We start from the raw sequence: 24,521 nt of genomic DNA, 5'->3' as shown, positions 1-24,521 counted from the left end.
ACACAGCACCTTACCAAACTTACACGTGTAGCATCCCTGCATCAAGTGATGTAGGGGAGTATATTTCTGGATATACCTATCCCATTAACCTGTACCTGTGGGAGTTAGGTGCATAGAAATGTCAGATTGTGTGTAGTGGGTTGGACAGGAGGGCTAAGGAGTCTGTTGCCTAGTATCTATTTTTCAGGGTATGTAGAATTAGAAGTAGTTTTCTGTGCTTGACCTAGTAGCAGTTTTTAAGTGAAGTCATAGTAGCATTATTCAATTTCACATAGTAAATCATAAAAGCATTACAACCTAAAATTAAAAACATTGTACTAGTTATATGCAGGTTTTAAAAATCTGTATATAAGACAATAAAAACATGTGAAAAGTGCATATGTACAGTGCAAAATAGAGATACAATGCAAAATAGGAATACTTTATTAAGGCAATAAGGTTAAATTTGAACGCTTTTTTCAGGTAATATCAGCCCATAAGTAGCGAGACATAGCACAGTATAGAAATTCGGGAGGGATTGTAGGAACAAGAAGGCTGACTGACATTGTCCGAAGTTTAAAGACTTCAGCAATGGCTTGATTAAATATTTTCTTAGATCAACATAATATTTACAGAATAAAACAGTGTGCATAGTACTTTGACTCAATGCATTATCACAAGGAATGAATGAATGAATCTTTATTGTACAGTTAATTAAAACCATTACAATGATGTGCAAAATATTGTCAACATAAAATCAGAAACTTTTTTACATGTAAAAATATGTAACTATTACATTCAATAAATACAGCTTAAAGGGGTGAGAATTATACAGAACTCTCTTCTTTGTTTGTCCCCCTCCTATCTCGTTGTTCTATTCATTTCCCTAAACATTTCTTCTCAGCCTTTTTTAAAATGTGTACCATATGTGCATTCAAGATTAGATCACCTGGTTTTAGGCATGCTATTACTGCTTGTCTGCATGACCTTATGCCACGTTGATTAAAAAGGGATTTTAGCAAGCATTTCCTCTCTTGCTCTGTCAGGGCACAGACATAAAAGGTGAGTTATATTCCACTTCCCCTTATTACAAAACCTGCACATTTCCTTAGGGCTCTCCTTCCCCCCCTACATAATCATTTTCATCACCAGGTAACTTTCCTAGTCGGATATACAGAAATTCCATTCTCAGAGCAGGGGACCAGCCTTCTTCAAAATAGAGCTGCTGTCGTAGACATTTATACTCATTTAGTACCCCCCAAGCATGCAATATTTTCGATAATATTTCTTTGTCCTTCAGTAGAGATAACATCTTGATTTTATTCTTTACTACTCTTTTGAAACATGCTACCGTTAGGTTGCTTTCCCAGCTTTCATTCAGCCCTAATTCATTTATTGCCTTTTTTAGATAGAGCGCAGCCGGGTGCTCACCATTTTTTGCAGTTCTTGCCACAAGCCCTGACACAGGTCATTCCTCTTACTGGTTTTTATTCTGTGCCAAGTTTTCATATAGGCCCCTTTTCTTTCTATTGTTTGAATTATTAGCCCGAACTCCAATCGTATCTGTGCTGGTGATGCATATGGAGGTATACAAAATAACTGTCTATATGTTCTTATTATACTCGTATTTAAACATAGTTCATCACGTCCTCTTAATGCAGCACTGCCATACGTTAAACTAGGTGCCAGCTTGGCTGATATCACCTTTAGTAATGGTAAAATGCTGGGGCCGTTCAAAGTTATTTTTAGTTTTGAGAGCGCAATAGGAAGTATTAGACCTTTCCTTTTCAACTCCTCCCTATGTTGGGTAAAGCACCTCCGTTCATCAAACCGCACCCCCAGGTAGCAATAGGAATGGACTAATTCCACCTGTTCCTCAATCATGAACCATCTATATTTTTTGTTTATCCTACGACTACATTCCATTACTTTCATCTTTTCTAGGTTTACTGTCAAACCGTTTTGCTTTGAATAATTTGCTAGACCTCCCAGTAGTCTTTGAAGCCCAACTTGTGTTTGACTTATCAAAACATCATCATCTGCATATAGAAGATTAGATATCGTTATTTGGCCTAAACTCGGTGCATGTGAGTGTACAGCTTTTAGTTCTTCTGATAAATCTTCTAAAAACAAATTAAAAAGATAGGGTGCAAGGACACAGCCTTGCTTTAGTCATTGAAAGGTGTCTATTTTTCTTGACAAGATAGACCCGTCCCCTATCCATATCCTCACCTAAGTGTCAGTGTACAGGAGCTGTATAGCTTTCAGAAGACTCGCTGGAATGTCCAGTTCTATAAGCTTCCTCCTTAGCAAGTTTCGATTTACAGTGTCAAAGGCTGATTTAAAATCAACAAAACAAAGATACATTGGTATCTTCTTTTGAGTTTGTTTATCCATTAACATAGATAATGCTAATATGTTAGTTTTTGCTCCTATTCCTTTTGTGAAACCAGTTTGATTTAGCGGGACAATATTTCTATCTGTTGCCCAATCTCGTAGTTCCCTTAGAAGTAGGGTAGCAAAAAACGTAGCTTCTATATCTTGTAACGTAATTAGTCGGTAATTTTCTGGTGCATCTCTGTTGCCTTTCTTATGAACAGGGTTTATTATAGACCCCCGCCATGAATCTGGTACTATCTGTAGCTGTAGTACACAGTTATAAACTGTGGTTAGTACCGGTATCCATAAATCAGTATTTGACAAATACAAAACTTGAGGAAGCCCATTTGGTCCTGGAGCACCGTCCTTCCTGGATTTTAATACTATTTCCCTTATTTGATTCTCCTGGAAGGTGTCTTTAATGCTATCTTTATTTCCTTTGGCCCCATTCCTGATGTCTTTATTTTTTTACTTTTCCTCTCTACTACTAGTCTTTGAAGCCGATTTATTCCATTTACTGTTTTCCAGAACTGCGGTGCATTGTTTTGTTTAGCCAAAAATAGTATCTTAGCCCAGAGCTCATCGTTTCTTTCCCTTTTTTCTTCCCAGACTAGTCTTTGCAGACTCTTGTTTACTTTCCGGAGGCTATGCTGTAGATCTTTGTTTTGTGGGTCTTTCCTAATTTTCCTTTGCATTTTATTCCTTTCTTTTCTTAACTTCTGAACGGCTATGGATAACTTTATTCTTCCCCGGGTCTCCTCCACTATTTTTACTTGCGGGCCCCTATGGGGTTTCTTTGCAACTCCCTTTTTTATTATACTATTAAGAAAAATCCCCCACTGTTTAACTTTATTACCGTATCCGTTTGCTAGAGTTTCCTTTACTAAAGTTTCAGCCAGCTCTTTTGCTTGGGCGCTCACTTCACTAGTCCAAATTAACCTTTGATAATTTATTGTAGTGTCTTCCCCTGCCCACATGGGTATTTGTTGGTAATATTGTATTTGTGTTGAAAGCACCATTCTCTGTTGTCCGTGATCGCTACTTGAAGTTTTTTTTATACTGAAAGATTTTATCCTTCCCCAAAGATTTAGCGTTACTATTGTGTAGTCTATTATCGAGTAGTCTATTATCGAGCAGGCGGCGAGTGAGTAATAGGTCCAGTCTGGAGGGGTGTCTGATTGAAATCTCCCATTTAGGGTTCTCATCCCTAGGGACTCCAAGTCCTTTATTAGGGAGTTCGCCCTTTTATCGTAAATTCTTCTCGAGTGGTCCCTATTCCTTTGAGGGGGAACTGACCATACATAATCTTGGTGGATTGATTGCTCTTCACGCTCCGATATGTGCATCAAGTTCATATTAAAATCTCCTGTTAGTATTATGTCTGGAGCATTTTGTTCCTGTAATACCCCCATTATTACCTCACGTAACTCATTCGCGATTATTTTTTCGTTTGGGGGAAAGTACACATTCATGATATATAAGGGATTATATGTCTCTTCCCTCCAATTATTTAGTTTTAGTGTCAGGATATTATCATTTGCTATGGGTACCTGAACTACTTCTATTCTGAGCGCTATTTCAATAAAAATTGCTAAGCCTCCTTTTGGTCTGCCCTGTTTGTTACTTTTTGTTGCTAGTCACAAGGACATTTCGACAAAGTGTGTGACCAGTCATTTGTTGTGGGAAAACTTGTCAAACGGTGAAATATGTCTATCCTAAAACGTGTTAATACGAATCTAGGACGAGCATTTTGTACAATCTTAAGATAGGTTTGCATATCATCTGTCACCAGAGTCAGTTGATTCCTAAGCACACTGGGCTTCAGTATTTCTACAGAAAACCTTAAGTTGTCTCAGATCCTTCATCAACATGACAAACTTGGTATGTAGGCTCTGCAGACACAAAGGGGTACAAGCCATAAGCACAGCATTTTCTGTTTAGAGGAGGGTTGCGATTGGTCAGTGGCCAGTTTGTGGGAGGTCACTACATCTACTTTACAGGACACTGCCCAATCTGTTTATATACAAGTTAAACAAAAAGGGAGCAAGTACGCAACCCTGCCTTACTCCACTCTCTGTGCTAAATGGTTGGGTACACTCTGCCTAAAGCCCACACCTTACCCTGACCTTACTTCCCGAATACATCAAAGTTAACTATGGATGGATCTACCCCCAATAATCATCCACAGCTTATCTTGGACAGCACCATCGAATGAAGATGTTAAATCTACAACTCTAGGAATATATTCCCTTGCTTCATACGCGTATATTTTCCAATTAAGAGGCTCAAATGTAATCCCCAATCGATTGTCCCCAAACTCGAGTGGAAACCTTATTGCAAGTCTAACAAGTTTTTATTGGATTTGACGCAGTCCTGCAATCTGTTCAGGATGATAGCGCCAGCCACCTTAACCAGAGAATCTAGTAGGGAGATCGGCCTAGAGCAAGTAGGATTATTGCTGTCACCCTTCATGTAAATAGGGACAATAAGTGATTCAGACCAGGTGTTCAAAAAGCTTACACTACAACTGGCTCTAAGGACCAGAGTCAGTAGTGTGCCCCACAATGCAATATATTGCTTTGTAGATATCTACAGGGATGCCATCAGGGCCTGGTGCTTTATCCCCCTTTACTCGCTTTTTTTTAAGCCATAATGACCTCTTCTAGGTTAAATATCAGGTTAACGTATTCAGCGGTAAAAGCATTTCTTGAGCTGTCAGGCACAGGTGAATTTGGACCAACTAGGCTCTCCAAACACCTACAGTAGACATTAATAAAATGTGTCACCCATTTAGCTTCACTAATGGCAATTTCCAAGCGATGGCTGTCTGTCTTTCAGAAAGCAGGAGATAATCACACGCCAACAAGCCATTGTATCTTTCCTGAGGCTTGCTTCATGCAAAGTCTCCCTGGCTTCATCTTTTAGGCCATCTTTCCACTGCTTCAAGGTAAGCCTGTAAGCCAGTCTACGAGCCTGAACTTTTTTGGCTATTTCTAGGTGATTTTCATAAAGCAGCTTTTGGTCTCTTACAGGCTTTAGTACATATCGAATCAAACCACCCCTTTTTCTCAGATGCCACGTTTTTCCGGTGAACTATTCACCCTTCCCTAACCTCTTTCATTATTGTCATAAATGGGTCAGTGACTTCTGTTGACCCAGCTGCATCATCTAGACAAACCCCAAATGCTTCACTCTGCATTCTAAGCAACTGCTCTAAAAATGTATTAGGGTCTATCAGTGACCATCGTGGAGTGTAGCCATTTGGACGGTCATTTCCAATATTGTCAACAGCTGGGGGAATATGTCTTTCGACCTGATGATTAAGAAGGTTAATATTTAATTAAACACTCTGGGGAAATAGTCACTAATCGGAATATAATGTTTAATATATTTTGAAATTAATGTTGAATACCGATTTGGGGAAGATCACAATCTATCACACTGTTCTTTCTTCTACCATTAAATATAATACTGAATTGAACAGACCGATTACATAGGTTGTTACGGAAATCCAAATCATATTTGATCAATAACTTCTTTAATGTATCACCATAACAGTTATGTGCAAAATGAGACATATCACTGTTATCACTATTTGTCAGTCCCTATATTTCTTTAGATGGCAGAGGACACAAGCAGATTTTAAAGTCTACCCCCCAGACTATTATCAGTTCCTTATAATCACATTAATTAATAATGCAAGATCATTGTCAAGTTGTTGGAAGACAGACGTTATTTCCATCATGCGTGTGTTAGCACCAAAACAGTTGTTGAGCAAGTTTCAATAGTAATAATCTGGGAAGAAACTGTGGTTGCCACTACAGTAATATTCGGGGAGATCACATTGTTTGATACATGAATTTATAAACCCCCTTTTGAACTACCACAGTTCGAAGGAATAGCTGGGACATGATAGGTTTTAAACCCATTAACTGGATTGGATCAACAGCCTACGTCTCCTGAAGACAGATGGTGTGGGATCTGGACCCAAAATTCAGCCACTGTACAGTACTATACTTGCTTCGCAATCCTGCAGTATTCCAATATAAAAGCCTTAAAATAGGTGCGAATTCAAGGATAGAATCACCCTGCTTTTGTGTTATGTCAGTATTATGAATATTAAAAGAGCTCAAAGGAGATGACAAGTTACAAAATACTTCTGTTCCTTCTAAGGGATCCGTACTACTGTTAATCATATCAGGCAGGTCTTTACCCCTAAACTCAGCAGTAGAAGAGGAGTCTGTGTGTCAGTCTACTGCAATAAGTGAGGTCAACCTGGCAAATCGATTATATGTCGGAATAGCATGTTGCAGCATATTGGAGCATCCATAATTGACATGAACCAGTTGATTGGGAGGTTTGTTCATATTGGTAGGTTGATAGAAATAACCGTGAGTTCTCAGGAAGAAACAAGCTCTATTTAAGATGGTTTCAGCCAGGTCAGGTGACTTAAAAGACAGAATCACACAATCTCCCTGAAACAATTTTCGCCCCCTACCAACCCACTTTACTCTGCTTGTCATCTTTAAATCAGCAAAGAGGGCCCCTCCTAACCCTACCATGTTGTTTAACCAGTATAGTGATGTATTTCTTAATGAGGGCCATGTTTAATTTTCTTCAGTTGGCAAAGCTGGGACATTAGCCAGAGTTACTACGTAAGGTGTCAATGCCGGAGGGAGGTCCAAATAGTCTGGAGATTTGGCTGAAATAATAGTAGCAGATTCCTAATAGGAAGAGAACAAGGGAAAAAACGAGATTATGAAACAGGAGGGATTTGTTGAGTATTGTGACCCTTATTATCAGCAGAGATATTGATTTGCGAATGAGAAAGGGCATCCCCAGTGCAAGGTGAAGAAATGTCATTAGGTGGTGCCATGGGTAATCCCTCAGGAGATGATGATATATGTGGTGTGTCAATATTCACCATAGCTAGGCTGCTATCCACATTTGCTATGTGGGCTATGCACCTGTCAGCATCTGGTAGAGTATGTCTAATAGCCTGCACATGTACTTCCTTCAATAAATCAGGGCATGAGGAAGTAAGATTTTTCCACATGGTTCAGTAGATCCGTAATTGTGCTTAATGTGGTCTTCACCAAATTTTCCAAAGATTGTACCATAGACAAAAGCAATTTAAAGTCCTCCCAAGATGCCTCATAAACGGGTGCTTTATTAGTAGATTTGGTTGCTGCTGGGTGCTTATATTTAGTCTTAACTGCACTGACCCGTTTCCACCCCAATTGACGGTAGTTAAGATTTACTCGGGCTCGATCTGAATTGACAGCATCCATCTGTGGTGTTTGTCCGGACGCGCGCTCAGTACAGGTAGATGAGGATTCTTCCACGCTCATAATTTGTTTCTCTATTGCCCCCATAGCACCCGTTATATAATTAATTATTGAAACTCAGGTTTTGTTGGCCGATATGACCGCGGTGTCCGGGTGCTTCCTTCTCTCATTACCCTTACAGTCTAAGTAACTAATAAAAAATAGACAGAAATAAACGTAAACACAAATAGTCCCGATTCTTACAGTTAACATTAAAACATTTGCTTATAAAAAGTGTTCTTCTCGGTAAAGCGAAATCCAAGTTGTTGACTAAAATAGAAAGTGACAGCTAAGCAACGGGCATTAATGAGGGTCAGGATTTCACAAGCCTCACTAGGCGGGCTTTGGAAAAAGTTACAAAAGGGAGATGAGGACTCCCTACAGCCAAGCCAAGGGAGTGACTTTGCCGTGCCTCTTTCTGACGCTGACAGGCGCGGGACGGGCCTGCCAATTGCCCAGGCGCGACTCGCGCCGCTGTAATGGAGGCAGCGCTATAAGCGCATTCTTCAGCACCCCCACCCCCGCACAGGTGAGAAAATGACCAGAGACGGCGAGTCCGACCAGGACCGATGCGGGCAAAATTAGAGTCAAATGCCCCCGCAGTGCGCCCCGCGCCGTGGTAATGGCGTCAGCGCCTCCCCCTGCAGCACAGGCGAGAAGATTGCCAGAGGTATCTTGGGACAGCGAGTCCTAGTAGGGTGGATACGGGCAAAATTAAAGCAAAATGCCCCTGCAGAAGTTTTATACAGCTCAAGCCTGGCTCAAAGTTGTTAGAGAGCTTTACAGTTAAAGCATCGGCGCGAGGGTCCAGTAAAATAATAAACATGTATTTCAGGCCAGGAAATCTAGTTGTGCATTTACAGTTTAAGATAGTAGTGTACAATAATATGTCAAAAATACATAAATATGAGTGCGCATCCTACAGCTAAAAAATATAAGCAGGTCTGCTAAAATTCAAGGAAAGTAATTGCCAGGAGGTTCCGACCGTTTAGGAAAGGCTCCGCTCCCGGAGACAAACTGTGAGCGTCATCCAAGCACATGGGTGAGTCTCCAAGAGGACTGAAGGGAGGAGCAGCCGAATGATGTGAGGACCAAGGGGCAGGTACAAGTGGTTGGAAGGAGGAGGGCGCAGTGAAAGAAGGTGAACACATTCAGGCAAACGTATTTTACAACTAATGATTACTAGCGGCAGGCTTCGTGCTCGCTTGTGTATCCACCGAGGCGCAAAGTGTGAGTAACCTGGAATCCTATTGCGACCTCTGCTACTCTGGGACCATTCGCAGTGCTACTGTGGCTGTTCAGTGCTAAATACGTTGATAAATCCAGTCTTAAAGAGCCGTTAGTAGACGGCTGAGTTCTGACTGATTTGAAATTATGAACAGATGTATTTGGGATGGTTTGTGTGTTCCATTGTAACAACCCCCGCTGGTCCTAAAATCACCTGAAGCATGTGTTCTGAAACTGACCGTTAGCATCTTTATATATCTAAGTAGCTTTTTATTAATGAGATTATCCTTGATGTCCATCAGTCAATTGAAGCGCATTTAATTGAGGTGACTCAAACTCGCTGAATAAATCACCTGTGCTCATGTTTTGTTGTGTGCCTTCCTTTAATCGCCAGGGAATATAACTGATGTGAACGTAGTGGGTTGTTATAATTAAACATTTAATGAGCGCTTTCCTTTTGCAGGCCATTCCCATGGCTGGTTTAAGTGTCAGCGTGTGTCTTCTAGGAATCCTCAGCACTAGAGCTGGTTGGAGGATTGGGCCGCCTTCATAAAACCACCTCTTCTGATCCGAAGTAGGGTCTTCAGCATGGGCTTTGTAACTGTCTCTCATCTACCGCCGTTTCCATAAAATACCCATTGTTCGTTTGTGTTTAAGGGCTTCGTAAGGACGAGGCAAGTGTGTATGTAGCAAGTGCTGCACATCTCCAAATACAGTGTTAGGTGGATGAAGGAAGGCGCAGCGCCCAGCTACTACCCAGAAGCTGAGAAACCCAGGCTAACTCTAAAAGTATGAAGACGAAAGAAACTTAAGATTCTGTTCTCCTGAAGGCAGATACTGTTCTTTTAGGGACCCCAGATGGTAGAGTAAGACATTGATCGGGGTTGAGTTGTAATTCTTAGAATTAAGCACATATTACAAGCAAATAGACGCAGGCTCACTATCATATGTAAAAGAAAATAAATGTACAACGGCAAAAGACAAACGTTCAGTGTGAAACGTAAATATAATATTGGGATGAAAAGGAAGGCTTCTTTGTGAATACGATTAGGAAGAATACACTGCATTCTAAAAGTTTCTTGTGTATGGTTTAGGGAAAATACCCTTCTTTTCACAAGTTACTGACTTATTGCATCATCCATACCACCGTACTTGCTGTTATGTTTTTTGCAATTATTAATGGGTTTCTATTATTCCTAAGTTATAACTTAGTCATGCCTGTATCAACGTCCATGGTATTGTCTAGATGCCATGCAGTAACCACCATCAACAACATGTTTGTGAGATATGGATCGCAATTAATATTCCGATTCTACCCTTAGTGTGTAATAATTGCAATTTACTTAGTAACATAGGGGACACAGACCTGCAAGTAATTCCTAGTTTATTGCATGCCAATCAAACATCATCTTCCTGAGTGCAGCAGCCACCAAGATTGCCCTGAGACATTAAACTGCAACACACTATCCCTATTTTACATTATTTAAGGAATTTCTAACTTTCTTTATGATTTTCCTGGACTCTAATTAGAATGGTATTCAAGAAGCCTCATAGACTACATTGGGGCTGTACTTTCCCTTAATATTGTAGGACGTGGGTTAGAATAGTAAATTAGCTGTCCTGATATCCACAAAACTTCTGCTACTCTAAGGGCAGAACTGAAGATAGGAACTAAAGCCGCAAGGAGTACTTGAATAATGCAGATCAGCGCAGATGGAGCTTATGAGGGAGATATGTGAGAAGCAGCAGTATTGATATAAATCCAGAGTATCAAAAGAATAAAAGGTGAAGGGTCATTCTGCGATAAGAGCCAAAGCTCTGAAAGCAACTGTAAAGAATATCTTGATTGTCTTTTAGGGACCCCTTTGGGTCTTTCTGATCCTGAGGGACCGGTGATTCTAAGACTGAAGCACAGCGCTAACTATTTCTAAAGACTAGGAGATCATAGTTGTGGCCACAGGAGGTTTTGATTCTATGGTAGCACATTAGCCATTCTTTCACTTTGTTAGTATATGTTTATCATTTTGAGGCTTGAAATGCAAAGGAAGTCGCTAAGGAGTGACATGTGATTTCAGGAATCAGCCCATTGTATTTCTGTGTTAAATACTTTTCGCCCATTCTGGTCCTCAGTGCAACAATCAATAATTAACAGCCAAACAATATGTCATCACTAAGGAAAAACAAACTTGGAATCCCTTAAATTAAACAGTAGCAAAAGTGTTGTTGGGGGAGGGTGTCAGAGGGAGGAAAGTGCTGGTCTGTCATTGTAACTAAGTTAAATGTTAGTTTCAAACTAAAAGTTTGATTACAGAAATAACTTGAATGGATGTTGACGTACCTGAAAATACATTTCACAGTTAGGATAGTAGAAATCATGTAAGCTGTTGTGTGGATCCAAAATTATATAAACTTAACACTAGATGGGAGAACTAAATGTCTGATAAATACACAAAAATACAAAGAATACATAGAATAATACTAGAATGAAGAGTCCCAGAACAGACACAGTGTTGGCAATGCTCCTTTGATTTTAAGGGCTGCCTCGAAGATTTCATAGAAAGGTGTGCAGACCATTGATCAAAGGAGAAACTGAATGCAAGAAGTAACTTTGCAGCTGCATCTTCGCTTCTCTGCTAATTCAATAAAACCTTCAGGTTGGATTTATATTGGCTTACCGGATGCACATCCTTAAACATATAGGGAAGTTGTGTTGCCCACAACCCACTACAGTACCATCAGTATTGTCCAATGTGCAGGATATTTAGGGGCCCAGATGTACTAAAGATCTTACCCATTTTGTGTCTATGGGAAAAAGCTTTCATACATATGGCCCTTAGTGCTAGAGTCTGACTCTTTCAAGACCTGGCTTATATTATGACAATGCCTGGACATTGTTCTTTAAAGTGTCTCATGTTTCCCTTTTTTTGTTGACTTGAGGAGTATGTACTTTCAGTCTGCTACCATATGAGCTTTAATCTTCACAAAGTTTCCTGGTGACTTATGCTTCATCGGTATAATGTATTGTATTCATTGAAATAAAAGCAAAACATGTTTCAGCAATGAATGATGTATATAGTAACCATTGCATGGCACACAAGCAATAATCTGTTAGATTGGGAGGTTCTAGAATTGATTGATGGTGGGTCTTTAATAGACATGACAAAAAAGTTGACCCATGTATGCATTGTTACAATGCTAGATTCAGTACAAACGTTAGGTTGGCTAGTGTTTGATAATTAGGACTTAGTTAATTTGAAGTGATCTTTGATTTTAGAGGACGTTAACAGTGAGATACAGTATATTTCATGGCAGATAGTTCCTGTGCACGTGTTCCAGTAAATTAAAGAAGTGGTGCCTGAAAGCTGCACATGTGATTTGTGAAGTGGCTAGAAGATAAATGTTGGCCAGTCACAGGTTACGAGTTAGGATGCATCTGCTAAAATGGGGGAGATGCAGTTACAAGAGGAGGGATTCCTGGGTTTGAAGACCAGGATCAATCACTAACCGTTGCGGAGCAGTAAATGTAGTTAATAGCCAACTGGCTTAGTGATGGTAGGAGGAGGAAAGGAGTGAGTTTTGGAAAGTTAAGTTTAGTACCTTGTCTAATAGGGTAAAAGTATACTGGGGAGATCCACAGGATAGCTGGTACAGTAATCAGGTCCAGTAAAGATCAGATCAAGGCAGTTAAAGATATCAATGTCTTTAGGGATGTGTTGTTAAATTTTAGTTGCTGAGGCTGTTTTGATTATATATGGTTCCATGTTCATCAGTGTGTTGAAATGCACTTACAGGTTTCCGGCTGATGTAGGGATAGAATATGAGGGGGAAGAATAATACGATAGACGGTATGAGAGATGCAGAAGTAACAAGAAAGGAGATCATTTCTGTTTTGGATAAACTCCATACAAGTGACCTTAGAAGTCAATTTATACTCCTGGAGTTTCTTGCCCATACCTTTCCTACTGAGAGGTAAGAGCCTCTGAGATGTTGAAGCTATTAGGCAACTGAGGAGAATTTAACCCCATTCAGACTACGACCGGCAGGGGAGTCTGGAGTTCAAGAAGAAGTTTGTCAGATGGCAACCACTCATCTTTCCCTTTGGTTACTTACATCAGTTCTTATGCGTGTGTACGTGCATGTATTAAGCATAAATGAAACATTATCCCACTAAAGGTTTTCCTTTGACATGCACGCTAGCATCAGGTTTCGTGAAAAATGCAGCTGGCACCAGCTAAGATTATGTGCATAAGGGTTGTGGTTTTATAAGCCAGAGAGTGTTAGAGGCAATGCAGACATCAGAGAGATGTTCGAGGGCCTTTTAGAACCACGTGCTTCGCCTTAAAACCAGCTTCTCTTTCTGTTCATACAGCGGTCTCCCAACCTTGGATACCTATGCTCTTCCTCCATATAACACTGAATGTCTGGCAGTATTAACCCCGAATACAGAAAGCATATCTAGGTAACACCTGGCACTTACCTACTGTAACTGAAGTGGCTGCAAAACAGTATTTTAATCTTGGTAGTGTTTCATGCTACCATGCTTACCCTGTGTTGCATAGACACTGAAAACAGTTGTCTGCCGCCTACTCTCCTTGCACCTACACGACAATGGTGATTTGCAGTCAGGATTCTTATCTTGCCTCAGAACTGAGTCGGCTCTTTTGAACATTGCTCAATTCCTGAAACAAAGGACATTCCTACGTCTTGATAATCTGTGACATCCCTATTTGATACCATTGACCTCACTCCTCTGTGTGACATCCTTGCAAAGTAATCAAGCATAGACAGAATAGAGTTCACATGCTTTGATTCCTCCTTGCTCATTAAGGTTAAAGTGAGCTTGTCTCTCCATAGAACTGCCAACATCGTGGTACCCAGCCTCTTCTACTAATACACACAAAAGATCAGCTAACATATTTATCCTGGTAGTACCTAGATCTAGCTCAGATTGGAACACCAATGTGGGAAAAGTTCAGATGGACTCATTTCCTGCCCCACGTGCAGCACTCACTACAACAAAGTGTATCCCCCATTCTACCTCCCTACTACTTTGCACCATTCTCCCACCCCTTGCCCCACCATTATCTGCAAAGAAAATGTTCTCAGCCTGGGTGTAGGCTACCTAAACTAAAAAAGTGTTCCCTCTACTTTGAAGGGTCCTTGAGCTTGTTTGTCGCGCCAAAAATATCTCTTGCTCATAGAATAAAAACATTGTTTGCATTATTGTAATTATAATTCCCAAAAATTCAGAACAGTGCTGCTTACCTGTTCGGTCTGAGATGCCATCATCATGCACATAATCGCCAAAAAAAAATCCCTATTACTGCTTGTTGATAAAAGGAGAATCATACTTGGGGACTCACAAAATGTTACATGACCGCTAACCAAGATACCTTGCTATCTTTTGTGTTGTTGGTCAGCCAACCTGATGGCTTCGGTCCACATACTTCAATCTCCTGCTTGTACAGTTCACTTGCTACAAAGAATTTGGCTGAAGAACTCCGTGCTTCAAGGTGTCATCATTACGGAACTCCGTACCACATTAGATAGGACTTGAAGGTTGCTGTGTAGTATTCAGAAGGATCTTGAAAAATACCTCGCTTTGTTCAGGCCTGTGGCACAGACGATCTTGTAATGAGTCACCAGGCATTGACCAATTGATAGATATTGCTTATTGATAAAAGTGTTGTAGTCACCCATTCAGAATTGACCACACCGAAGGAAGAGGACATAAAACAGCAAATTCAAGCCTTTTTTTCTGGATCATTCATGGACTTCAGAACACTTCTGTAATAAGAAACAACGCCCCTTTGCGCGTAGAATAAGTTAGTAGTAGTAGCTAGTGACATCTGTGCACCTCATCTTTAATCTTTCTGACTGCTGGGCTTCAGGGCCCCCCTTCCCAGCTGCTGCAACATCACCCTCTGAAGAAGGGAGCTGTCTTATCTTCCCCGGTCAACGCAAATGTCAAACATCACTGACATTTCCATGGGCAGCCAGTTTACTGTCCCAGTATTGTCGCCTCTTTCCTGTCTGCCTTTGCAGGACAAACAGGGTGTTGAGGAGGAAACTATGGACTCAGGCTTGTTGGTTTTACTTTGGTGCTTTTAGGTGCGGGTCATTAGATGGGGGTTTAGAAAGGGCGGGGACAAGAAAAATTGATGAGGATGCAGTTAGATTTACACAGGCACAACAGATCCATCTGGCACCCTGTGCAAAATAAATGTAGTGTCAACATAATGTCATTCCTATGTTGAGGATACATAAAAAAAAAGGAAAGTATATATTTTGTGGGCAGCCATGCTCCCTTTACTGGAAATGCATTTGAAAACCATGAAACATTTATACTTTTTGTTGACATTTCTCATCCTCAGTGTATAGTTACTCCCTGGTTAATATTCCCAGAAGGGCTTGGAATGACTTGCATATCTTATCCCGTTCCACACATGAACTCGTGCTCAAAATGAAAATCATGCTGCCTTGAACTAATATAATTCAGATGCACATAATCCATTGTGCAAACATGGTCTCTTTGTTTTTGCCTTCGACTCTGCCTTTCAAAAGATTTCAGAATACATAAAATGAAAGAGCTGATTCTATTGACCAGATGTTTATACAGTGGTTGCAGTATGTTTTCCATCACCCTATCTGATTTCTTGCATAATACCAATGTGTTCTGTTTGTCGTGGAGAGCTTGTCTAAATTATACATGGAGTGTTCACTTCTAATGTTTACCGAGCTTGTTTGTTATGATGATAAAACAGCTTGTAAAATTTCTCCAAATGCCTTCATCAATGGAAATCATTGAATTGCATCATAAAATAAGCATATGTCTATTTTATACTCCTCATCCTATTGTGTCTTCCCAATTTAGCACAATGCTCCAATTCCTCAAGGTGGACGTGGTGCAATTCAGTTTGTGACCCAGTACCAGCACTCAAGCGGGCAGCGCCGTATCCGAGTGACCACAATAGCCCGAAAGTACGTAGCATGTGCTATATTTTTATCCACTTTGTCAGTAACGTGATCATGTTTAAAGGCATCCATTGCAATGTAACATGTGTAAGATCATTAGACTTCTGGCTGGATAAGTGCTCGTCTGCTATTCAACAGTAAATAGTGTGTTGCGTCCATATTTAACAGTTATTCGCATTGTATCTACATTTTAAATGAGATGATCATTATATTTTATTCATTCAGCGTAGCGAACACAACAGTTTAACAAAGCATTACATGGCAGTTTGGCCATACTGAAAAACTGAAATGTGCATCAGTTAGTTTGAAGTTAAACATTTCATCTTACCAACATTGAGTAAAATTAGTACATAACAAGATGTAAACAAGCACAGGCAATGTGTTTTAGCTATGTTGTACACCAGTGTTGCTGCTGTTCAGCATAGCTAAAGGTTAGTGGCGCGAAAAGGGTGGGGTGGGATACATTGGAATGGGATTGATTGGCTTAGAGTGAGTGGGGGTATAAGGGGAAGAATGGAGTAGGGGTAGACGGGAGTGGGGTAAATTAGTGTGGTAGATTGGAGTGGGGTAGATTGACTTGAGGTATATTGAGGTGGAGTTGGTTAGATTCGAGCAGAGTAGACTAGGCTAGATTAGAAAGGGGTAGATTGGAGTGTGGTAGGTTAGGAATAAGGTAGATTGGTGGAGAGTGGAATGGGATATATTGGGATAGATTGGAGTTGAGTGAGGTGGGGTAGATTGAGGAAGAGGAATGGGGTGGACTGGGGTAAATTGGAACAGAGTTGGGTAGACTGGAGTGGAGTCGGGTAAATTGGAGTAGAGTAGAGTGGAGGTGAGTAGATTGGGTGGATTATAGTTGGGTGGAATGGAATGGAGTGGGAATATATTGGGGTCGTTTAGAGTGGAGTAGGGTAGATTGCAGAATGGGGTAGATAGAAGTGATGTGGGTTGGATTGGGTTGGGTCAGGTAGATTGGAGTGGAGTAGTTTTGGAAAGAGTGGAATGCAGTGAATTCAGGTAGATTGGAGTGGTGAAGTGTAGATTGGAGTGGAGTAGGGTACATTGGAGTGAGATAGGATAATTTGGAGTGGGGTAGGTTTGGGTGGAGTTGGATAGTGATGTGGGGTGGATTGGAATGGGTAGATTGGAGTGGGGTGTAGTAGGTTGGATTGGGATACATTGAACTGGAGTGTGATGGATTTGAGTGGAATGTGGTGGTATGGAGTGAAGTGGAATGTGGTAGATTGTAGTACAGTAGAGTGAGGTACATTAGATTAATTGGAGTGGGGTAGATTGGGTTGGAGTGAGGGCACATTGGGGTGGAGTGGTGTAGATTTGAGTGGAGTGTGCTGCTGTAGATTACAGTAGATTGTAGTGGGGTAGATAGGAGTAGGGTGAATTAGGGTAGAGTGGAATGGGGTATGCTGGGGTAGATAGGAGTGGAGTGCAGTAAATTGGGGAAGAGTAGGGTGGATAGGGGTAGATTCGAGTGGAGTCTGGTAGATTGGAGTGGGGTAAATTAAAGCAGAGTGGGGTAGAATGGAGTGAGGGTATATAGGGTTAGTTTGGAGAGGGCTAGATTGGGATAAATTAGAGTAGTGTGAGGTAGATTGGGGGAGTGGGGTAGTTTAAAGTGGTGTAGGTTAGATTTGGATGGGGTGGGATAGATTGGATTACAGTAGAGTGGGTTAGACTGGAGTGGAGTAGATTGGAGTGGAGGAGTGGGGTAGATTGAATTGGGCTAGAGTGTAGTGGGGTATACTGAAGTGACATATTGGGGTAGATTGGAGTGGTGTGGGTTGGATTGGTGAAGAGTGTAGTGCAGTGGATTGGGGTAGATTGGAGTGGGTTAGATTAGGGTGGAGTGGTGTGGATTGGAGTGGGATAGATGGGGTTGATTATGGTAGGGTAGATTGGAGTGGGGTAGATTGGAGAGAGAGAGAAAGGAGTGGGGTAGTTTTGAGTGGGGTAGATTGGAGTGGAGTTGGACAGAGTGGTATGGGGTAGGTTGGGATGGGTGTGTTCGATTGGAGTGGGGCAGACTGGATAGGGTAGATTGGAGTAAGGTAGTTTAGGGTGGAGTAGGGTAGATCGGAGTGGGGTGCATTGGGTTGAATTGGTCTGAGTGGGGTAGATTTGAATGGCATGTGGTAGTATGGATTGAAGTGGAATGGGGTAAATTGTGGTAGAATAGAGGGGGGTAGATGGGAATGACGTTGAGATTAGAGGGAGTGATCTAGAATGGGTAAGAGTGGAGTGAATTGGGATGTCTTGGGGTGGAGCAGGGTAGGGTGGCTGGATTACAGTAGGGCAGATTAGAATGGAGTGGGGTAATTTGGAGTGGGTTTAGACTGCAGGATGATTGGAGTGGGGTAGTTTGAAATGCAGTAAATTGCAGTGGATTAAAGTGGGGTAGATTTCAGTGGTAGGGTGGAGTGCGGTAGATTGGGGTAGAGGGGAGTAGACTTGGGTGGAGTACACGGGGTAGATTGGAATGGGATGAATTGAAGTAGGTAGATTGAAGTAGGTAGGTAGATTGCAGGAGGTAGGTTGGGGAGGGGTAGGTTGGGGTAGATTGGAGTAGAGTAGATTGGAGAGAAGTGGAGTTGAGTATATTTGGGTAGAGAGGAGTGTAGTAGAGTGAATTGGTTTAGATTGGGGAGTGGTGTAGATCTCAGTGGTGTGTGTAGATTGGTTTAAGGTGGGGTAGATTGGTTTGGTGCGGGGTAGATTTAGGTAGATTGGAGTGGATTAGAGTATAGTGGAGTGGATTGGGTTAATTGGAGTGAGGTGGATTGAACTGGGGGGTAGATTGGGGTGAAGTGATGTAGATTGGAATGGAGATGGGTAGATTGTAGTGGGGTAGATCGTGGTAGATTATAGTGGGATTTGTTGGGGTAGATTGGAGTGGGACATAGTGGGGAAGAGTGTAATGCAGTGGATTGGGGTAGATTGACGTAAAGTGGTGTAGATTGGAGTGGGTTGGGTGGGGTGGATTTGAGTAGGGTAGATCGGGATGGAGTGGGGAAAAGTGTACTGGGATAGATTAAAGGGGGATGATTGTAGTGGGGTACTTTAGAGTAGGGTGGATTGAAGTGAGGTAGATTGTGTGGGTGGAGTGGTATGAAGTGTGGGTGGATTGGAGTGGAGTAAATAGGAGTAGATTGGAGTGGGGTAGATTGGGATGGGGTACATTGGAGTAACATATTTTGGGGTGGAAAGGGGTGGAGTAGATTTGAATGGAGTGAGAGATTTGAGTGAAGTGTGGTAGATTGAGTGGGGTGGATTGGAGTGACAGGTAGAGTGAAGTGGGGTAGATTGTGTAGAGTGGAATGGAGTGTGGTAGATTGGAGGAGAGTGGGGTAGATTGGGTAGATTGGAGTGGGGTAGATTGAAGTGGAGTGGAATTGAATTGATTAGAGTAGCGTCAAGATTGAAGTGGAGAGAGATAGATTGGGGAAGAGTGGAGTGGAGGTTAGTGGGTTGATTAGGTTGGAATGGAGTGGGGTAGATTGGATCGATTAGAGTAGGGTAATTTGGAATGGAGTGGGATAGATTGGTGTGGGGGTACATTGGAGTGGGGTTGATTGAAGACGGATGATTAGAATGGGGTTGTATGGAGTGGGGTAGAGTGGGATGGGGTTTATTGTAGCGGAATAGGGTAGTCTGAGGTAGTGGGGTAGATTAGAATGGGGTAGATTTGTGTGGGGTAGATTGGGGTAAAGTGGGGTAGACTGGATTAGGGTGTAGTGGGATGTAATGAGGTGGGGTCAGGTAGGTTTGGGTAGTGTGGAGTGGAGTAGAGTGAAGTTGGGTGGATTGGATTGGGGCAGATTGGAGCAGAGTAGATTGGAATGGGGTAGTTTGTAATTGTAACTGTATGTTCGATGGCATCTGTCGCTGTAGATACGCATGTTCTGCAATAGCTCGCCATCTGGTGTTGGGCCGGAGTGTTACAAGTTGTTTTTCTTCGAAGAAGTCTTTCGAGTCACGGGACCGAGTGACTCCTCCTTTTGTCTCCATTGCGCATGGGCGTCGACTCCATCTTCGATTGTTTTTTTTCCGCCATCGGGTTCGGACGTGTTCCTGTCGCTCCGAGTTTCGGAACGGAAAATTAGCTAATTTCGGAAGATTTTCGTCGGTATTGTTGCGTTCGGGATCGGCGTACTTAGATTCCACACCGCATCGAAGATCGAAGAGCTCCGGTGCCCTTCGGGGTAGTTTTTTCGATCCTCCGTCGGGGCCTGGTCGGCCCGACCGCGTGCTGAAGAACGCCGATGGAACGGACCCCGTTCCGTTTCTGCCCCAAATGCCACAATAAATACCCCTACACAGACCAACACTTGGTCTGCAACCTGTGCCTGTCACCTGAGCACAGCGAAGACACCTGCGAGGCCTGTCGTGCGTTCCGGTCCCGAAAAACACTCAGAGACCGTCGAGCCAGAAGACTTCAGATGGCGTCCGCACCGACAGCCCAACGGGAGTTCGAGGAACAGGAAGAGGAAGGTACCTTCTCGATCCAAGACTCAGACTCCGAAGGATTCGACGATACACAAACCGTGAGTAAGACGTCGAAAACCACACAGAGAAACATTTACAAGGCCCAGGGGACGCCACTGCCACCAGGCCATGGCTCCACCCATAAATTCGGTGACCGACCGTCGGCACCGAAAAAGGCCCAAACAGTGCCGAGATCGTCCGACTCCGGTCGAGACACCGGCACGCAGCCTTCTCGGGACCGAGAAAGTGCTGGAGACAAGCCTCGACACCGAGATGCCGGTGTGGACACGGCTCGACGCCGAGACAGCGGCACCGAAACAGATCGACGCCGAGAGGTTTCGGCCCCGAAAAGGAAAAAAGTCACCTCGGAGCCGAAAAAACACGCAGACAAAGTTTCGATGCCGAAACAGACTGCAAGCGACCCAGCTTCAGGCTCTTATACAGAAGAGCACTCGCTAACCTCCCAAATGCAGAAGCATAGGTTTGAGGAAGAGCTACAAGCAACTGATGTGGACCATACGCAAAAGCGTATCTTCATTCAGCAGGGGACAGGAAAAATAAGCACCCTTCCCCCCATTAGGAGAAAGAGAAGGTTGGAGTTCCAGACGGAACAAACACCACAACCAAAAGTGGTGAAAAGAGTTACACCACCACCCTCTCCTCCGCCCGTGATTAACGTTTCACCAGCACAAACTCCATCACACTCCCCAGCTCACACCACCATGAGCCAGGGTGACCAAGATCAGGACGCATGGGACCTATACGACGCCCCAGTGTCAGATAACAGCCCGGAGGCATACCCTACAAAGCCATCTCCACCAGAAGACAGCACTGCGTACTCTCAAGTGGTGGCTAGAGCAGCACAATTTCACAACGTAAGCCTCCACTCAGAACAGGTCGAGGATGATTTCTTATTCAACACCCTCTCCTCCACCCACAGCTCCTACCAAAGCCTGCCTATGCTCCCTGGTATGCTCCGGCACGCAAAAGACATCTTTGAAGAGCCGGTCAAAAGTAGGGCAATCACACCAAGGGTGGAAAAAAAGTATAAGCCGCCTCCTACAGACCCGGTTTTCATCACTACACAGCTGCCACCAGACTCTGTTGTTGTAGGAGCAGCTAGGAAAAGGGCCAACTCTCACACATCTGGAGATGCACCACCCCCAGATAAAGAAAGCCGCAAGTTCGATGCAGCTGGTAAAAGAGTCGCAGCACAAGCTGCAAACCAGTGGCGCATCGCGAACTCCCAGGCACTACTTGCGCGCTATGACAGAGCCCACTGGGACGAGATGCAACATCTCATTGAACATCTGCCCAAGGACTTCCAAAATAGGGCAAAACAAGTGGTTGAGGAGGGACAGACCATCTCCAACAACCAGATACGCTCCTCCATGGACGCTGCAGATACAGCTGCACGGACAATTAATACATCTGTAACTATCAGAAGGCATGCATGGCTCCGAACGTCTGGATTTAAACCAGAGATTCAACAAGCAGTTCTCAATATGCCTTTTAATGAAAAAGAACTGTTCGGTCCAGAAGTGGACACAGCGATTGAGAAACTCAAAAAAGATACGGACACTGCCAAAGCCATGGGCGCACTCTACTCCCCGCAGAGCAGAGGGAATTACAGCACATTCCGTAAAACGCCCTTTCGAGGGGGGTTTCGGGGTCAAAGCACACAAGCCAGCACCTCACAAGCAACACCGTCCAGTTACCAGGGACAGTATAGAGGAGGTTTTCGGGGACAATATAGAGGAGGGCAATTCCCTAGAAATAGAGGGAGATTTCAAAGCCCCAAAACCCCTACTACTAAACAATGACTCACATGTCACTCACCCCCTCCACACAACACCAGTGGGGGGAAGAATAGGTCATTATTACAAAGCATGGGAGGAAATCACTACAGACACTTGGGTTCTAGCAATTATCCAACATGGTTATTGCATAGAATTTCTACAATTCCCTCCAAACATACCACCAAAAGCACAAAATTTAACAACACACCATTCCAATCTCCTGGAGATAGAAGTGCAGGCACTATTGCAAAAGAATGCAATCGAATTAGTGCCAAACACACAAATAAACACAGGAGTTTACTCACTGTACTTTCTGATACCAAAGAAGGACAAAACGCTGAGACCAATCCTAGACCTCAGAGTAGTGAACACTTTCATCAAATCAGACCACTTCCACATGGTCACACTACAAGAAGTATTGCCATTGCTAAAACTACACGACTACATGGCAACTTTAGACCTCAAGGATGCTTATTTCCATATACCAATACACCCATCGCACAGGAAATACCTAAGGTTTGTATTCAAAGGAATACATTACCAATTCAAGGTACTGCCTTTCGGATTAACAACCGCACCAAGAGTCTTTACCAAATGTCTAGCGGTAGTCGCTGCACACATAAGAAGGCAGCAAATACATGTGTTCCCATATTTGGACGACTGGCTAATCAAGGCCCATTCGTTCATACAGTGCTCAAATCACACAAATCAGATCATACAAACCCTCTTCAAACTCGGGTTCATCGTCAACTTTACAAAATCCAACATTCTGCCGCGCAAGGTACAACAATACCTAGGAGCCATAATAGACACATCAAAGGGAGTAGCCACTCCAAGTCCACAAAGAATTCTAAATTTCAACACCATCATACAACGCATGTATCCAACACAAAAGATACAGGCAAAGATGGTATTACAACTCCTAGGCATGATGTCATCATGCATAGCCATTGTCCCAAACGCAAGACTGCACATGAGGCCCTTACAACAATGCCTAGCATCACAGTGGTCTCAAGCACAGGGTCACCTTCTAGATCTGGTGTTAATAGACCGCCAAACTTACCTCTCGCTTCTGTGGTGGAACACCATAAATTTAAACAAAGGGCGGCCTTTCCAAGACCCAGTGCCACAATACGTAATAACAACAGATGCTTCCATGACAGGGTGGGGAGCACACCTCGATCAACACAGCATACAAGGACAATGGAACGTACATCAAACAAAACTGCATATCAATCACCTAGAACTTCTAGCAGTTTTTCAAGCACTAAAAGCTTTCCAACCAATAATAGTTCACAAATACATTCTCGTCAAAACAGACAACATGACAACAATGTATTATCTAAACAAGCAGGGGGGGACGCACTCCACGCAGTTAAGCCTGCTAGCACAAAAAATTTGGCATTGGGCAATTCACAACCAAATTCGCCTAATTGCACAGTTTATACCAGGGATCCAAAATCAACTCGCAGACAATCTCTCTCGAGATCACCAACAGGTCCACGAATGGGAAATTCACCCCCAAATTCTGAACACTTATTTCAAACTCTGGGGAACACCTCAGATAGACTTGTTTGCGACAAGGGAGAACGCAAAATGCCAAAACTTCGCATCCAGATACCCACACAAACAATCCCAAGGCAATGCCCTATGGATGAACTGGTCAGGGATATTTGCTTACGCTTTTCCTCCTCTCCCTCTCCTTCCTTACCTGGTAAACAAACTCAGTCAAAGCAAACTCAAACTCATATTGATAGCACCAACTTGGGCAAGGCAACCCTGGTACACAACGCTGCTAGACCTATCAGTGGTACCCTGCATCAAATTGCCCAACAGGCCAGATCTGTTGACACAGCACAACCAAAAGATCAGACACCCAGATCCAGCATCGCTGAATCTAGCAATCTGGCTCCTGAAATCCTAGAATTCGGGCACTTACAACTTACCCAAGAATGTATGGAAGTCATAAAACAAGCCAGAAGGCCATCCACCAGGCACTGCTATGCAAGTAAATGGAAGAGGTTTGTTTGCTACTGCCATATTAATCAAATACAACCATTACACACAACTCCAGAACATGTAGTGGGTTACTTGCTTCACTTACAAAAATCTAACCTAGCTTTCTCTTCCATTAAGATTCACCTTGCAGCAATATCTGCATACCTGCAGACTACCTATTCAACTTCCCTATATAAGATACCAGTCATTAAAGCATTCATGGAGGGCCTTAGGAGAATTATACCACCAAGAACACTACCTGTTCCTTCATGGAACCTAAATGTTGTCCTAACTAGACTTATGGGTCCACCTTTTGAACCCATGCACTCCTGCGACA

General features: G+C 42.8%; 1 protein-coding gene across 1 annotated transcript in view; it reads left to right on the top strand.

The window, feature by feature from the left end:
• The window catches only part of SEC23A (SEC23 homolog A, COPII coat complex component), a 754,311-nt gene that overhangs the window by 464,565 nt on the left and 265,225 nt on the right, over window positions 1-24,521 (top strand). The window contains exon 13 of the mRNA XM_069208610.1: window positions 15,787-15,893. Coding sequence (XP_069064711.1) covers window positions 15,787-15,893 — 107 coding nt within the window. The remainder of the gene's footprint in view (window positions 1-15,786; window positions 15,894-24,521) is intronic.

Source organism: Pleurodeles waltl, chromosome 9 (genome assembly GCF_031143425.1).
Source record: "Pleurodeles waltl isolate 20211129_DDA chromosome 9, aPleWal1.hap1.20221129, whole genome shotgun sequence".
NCBI lineage: Eukaryota > Metazoa > Chordata > Amphibia > Caudata > Salamandridae > Pleurodeles > Pleurodeles waltl.
This window is presented reverse-complemented; position numbering and strand designations above follow the sequence as displayed.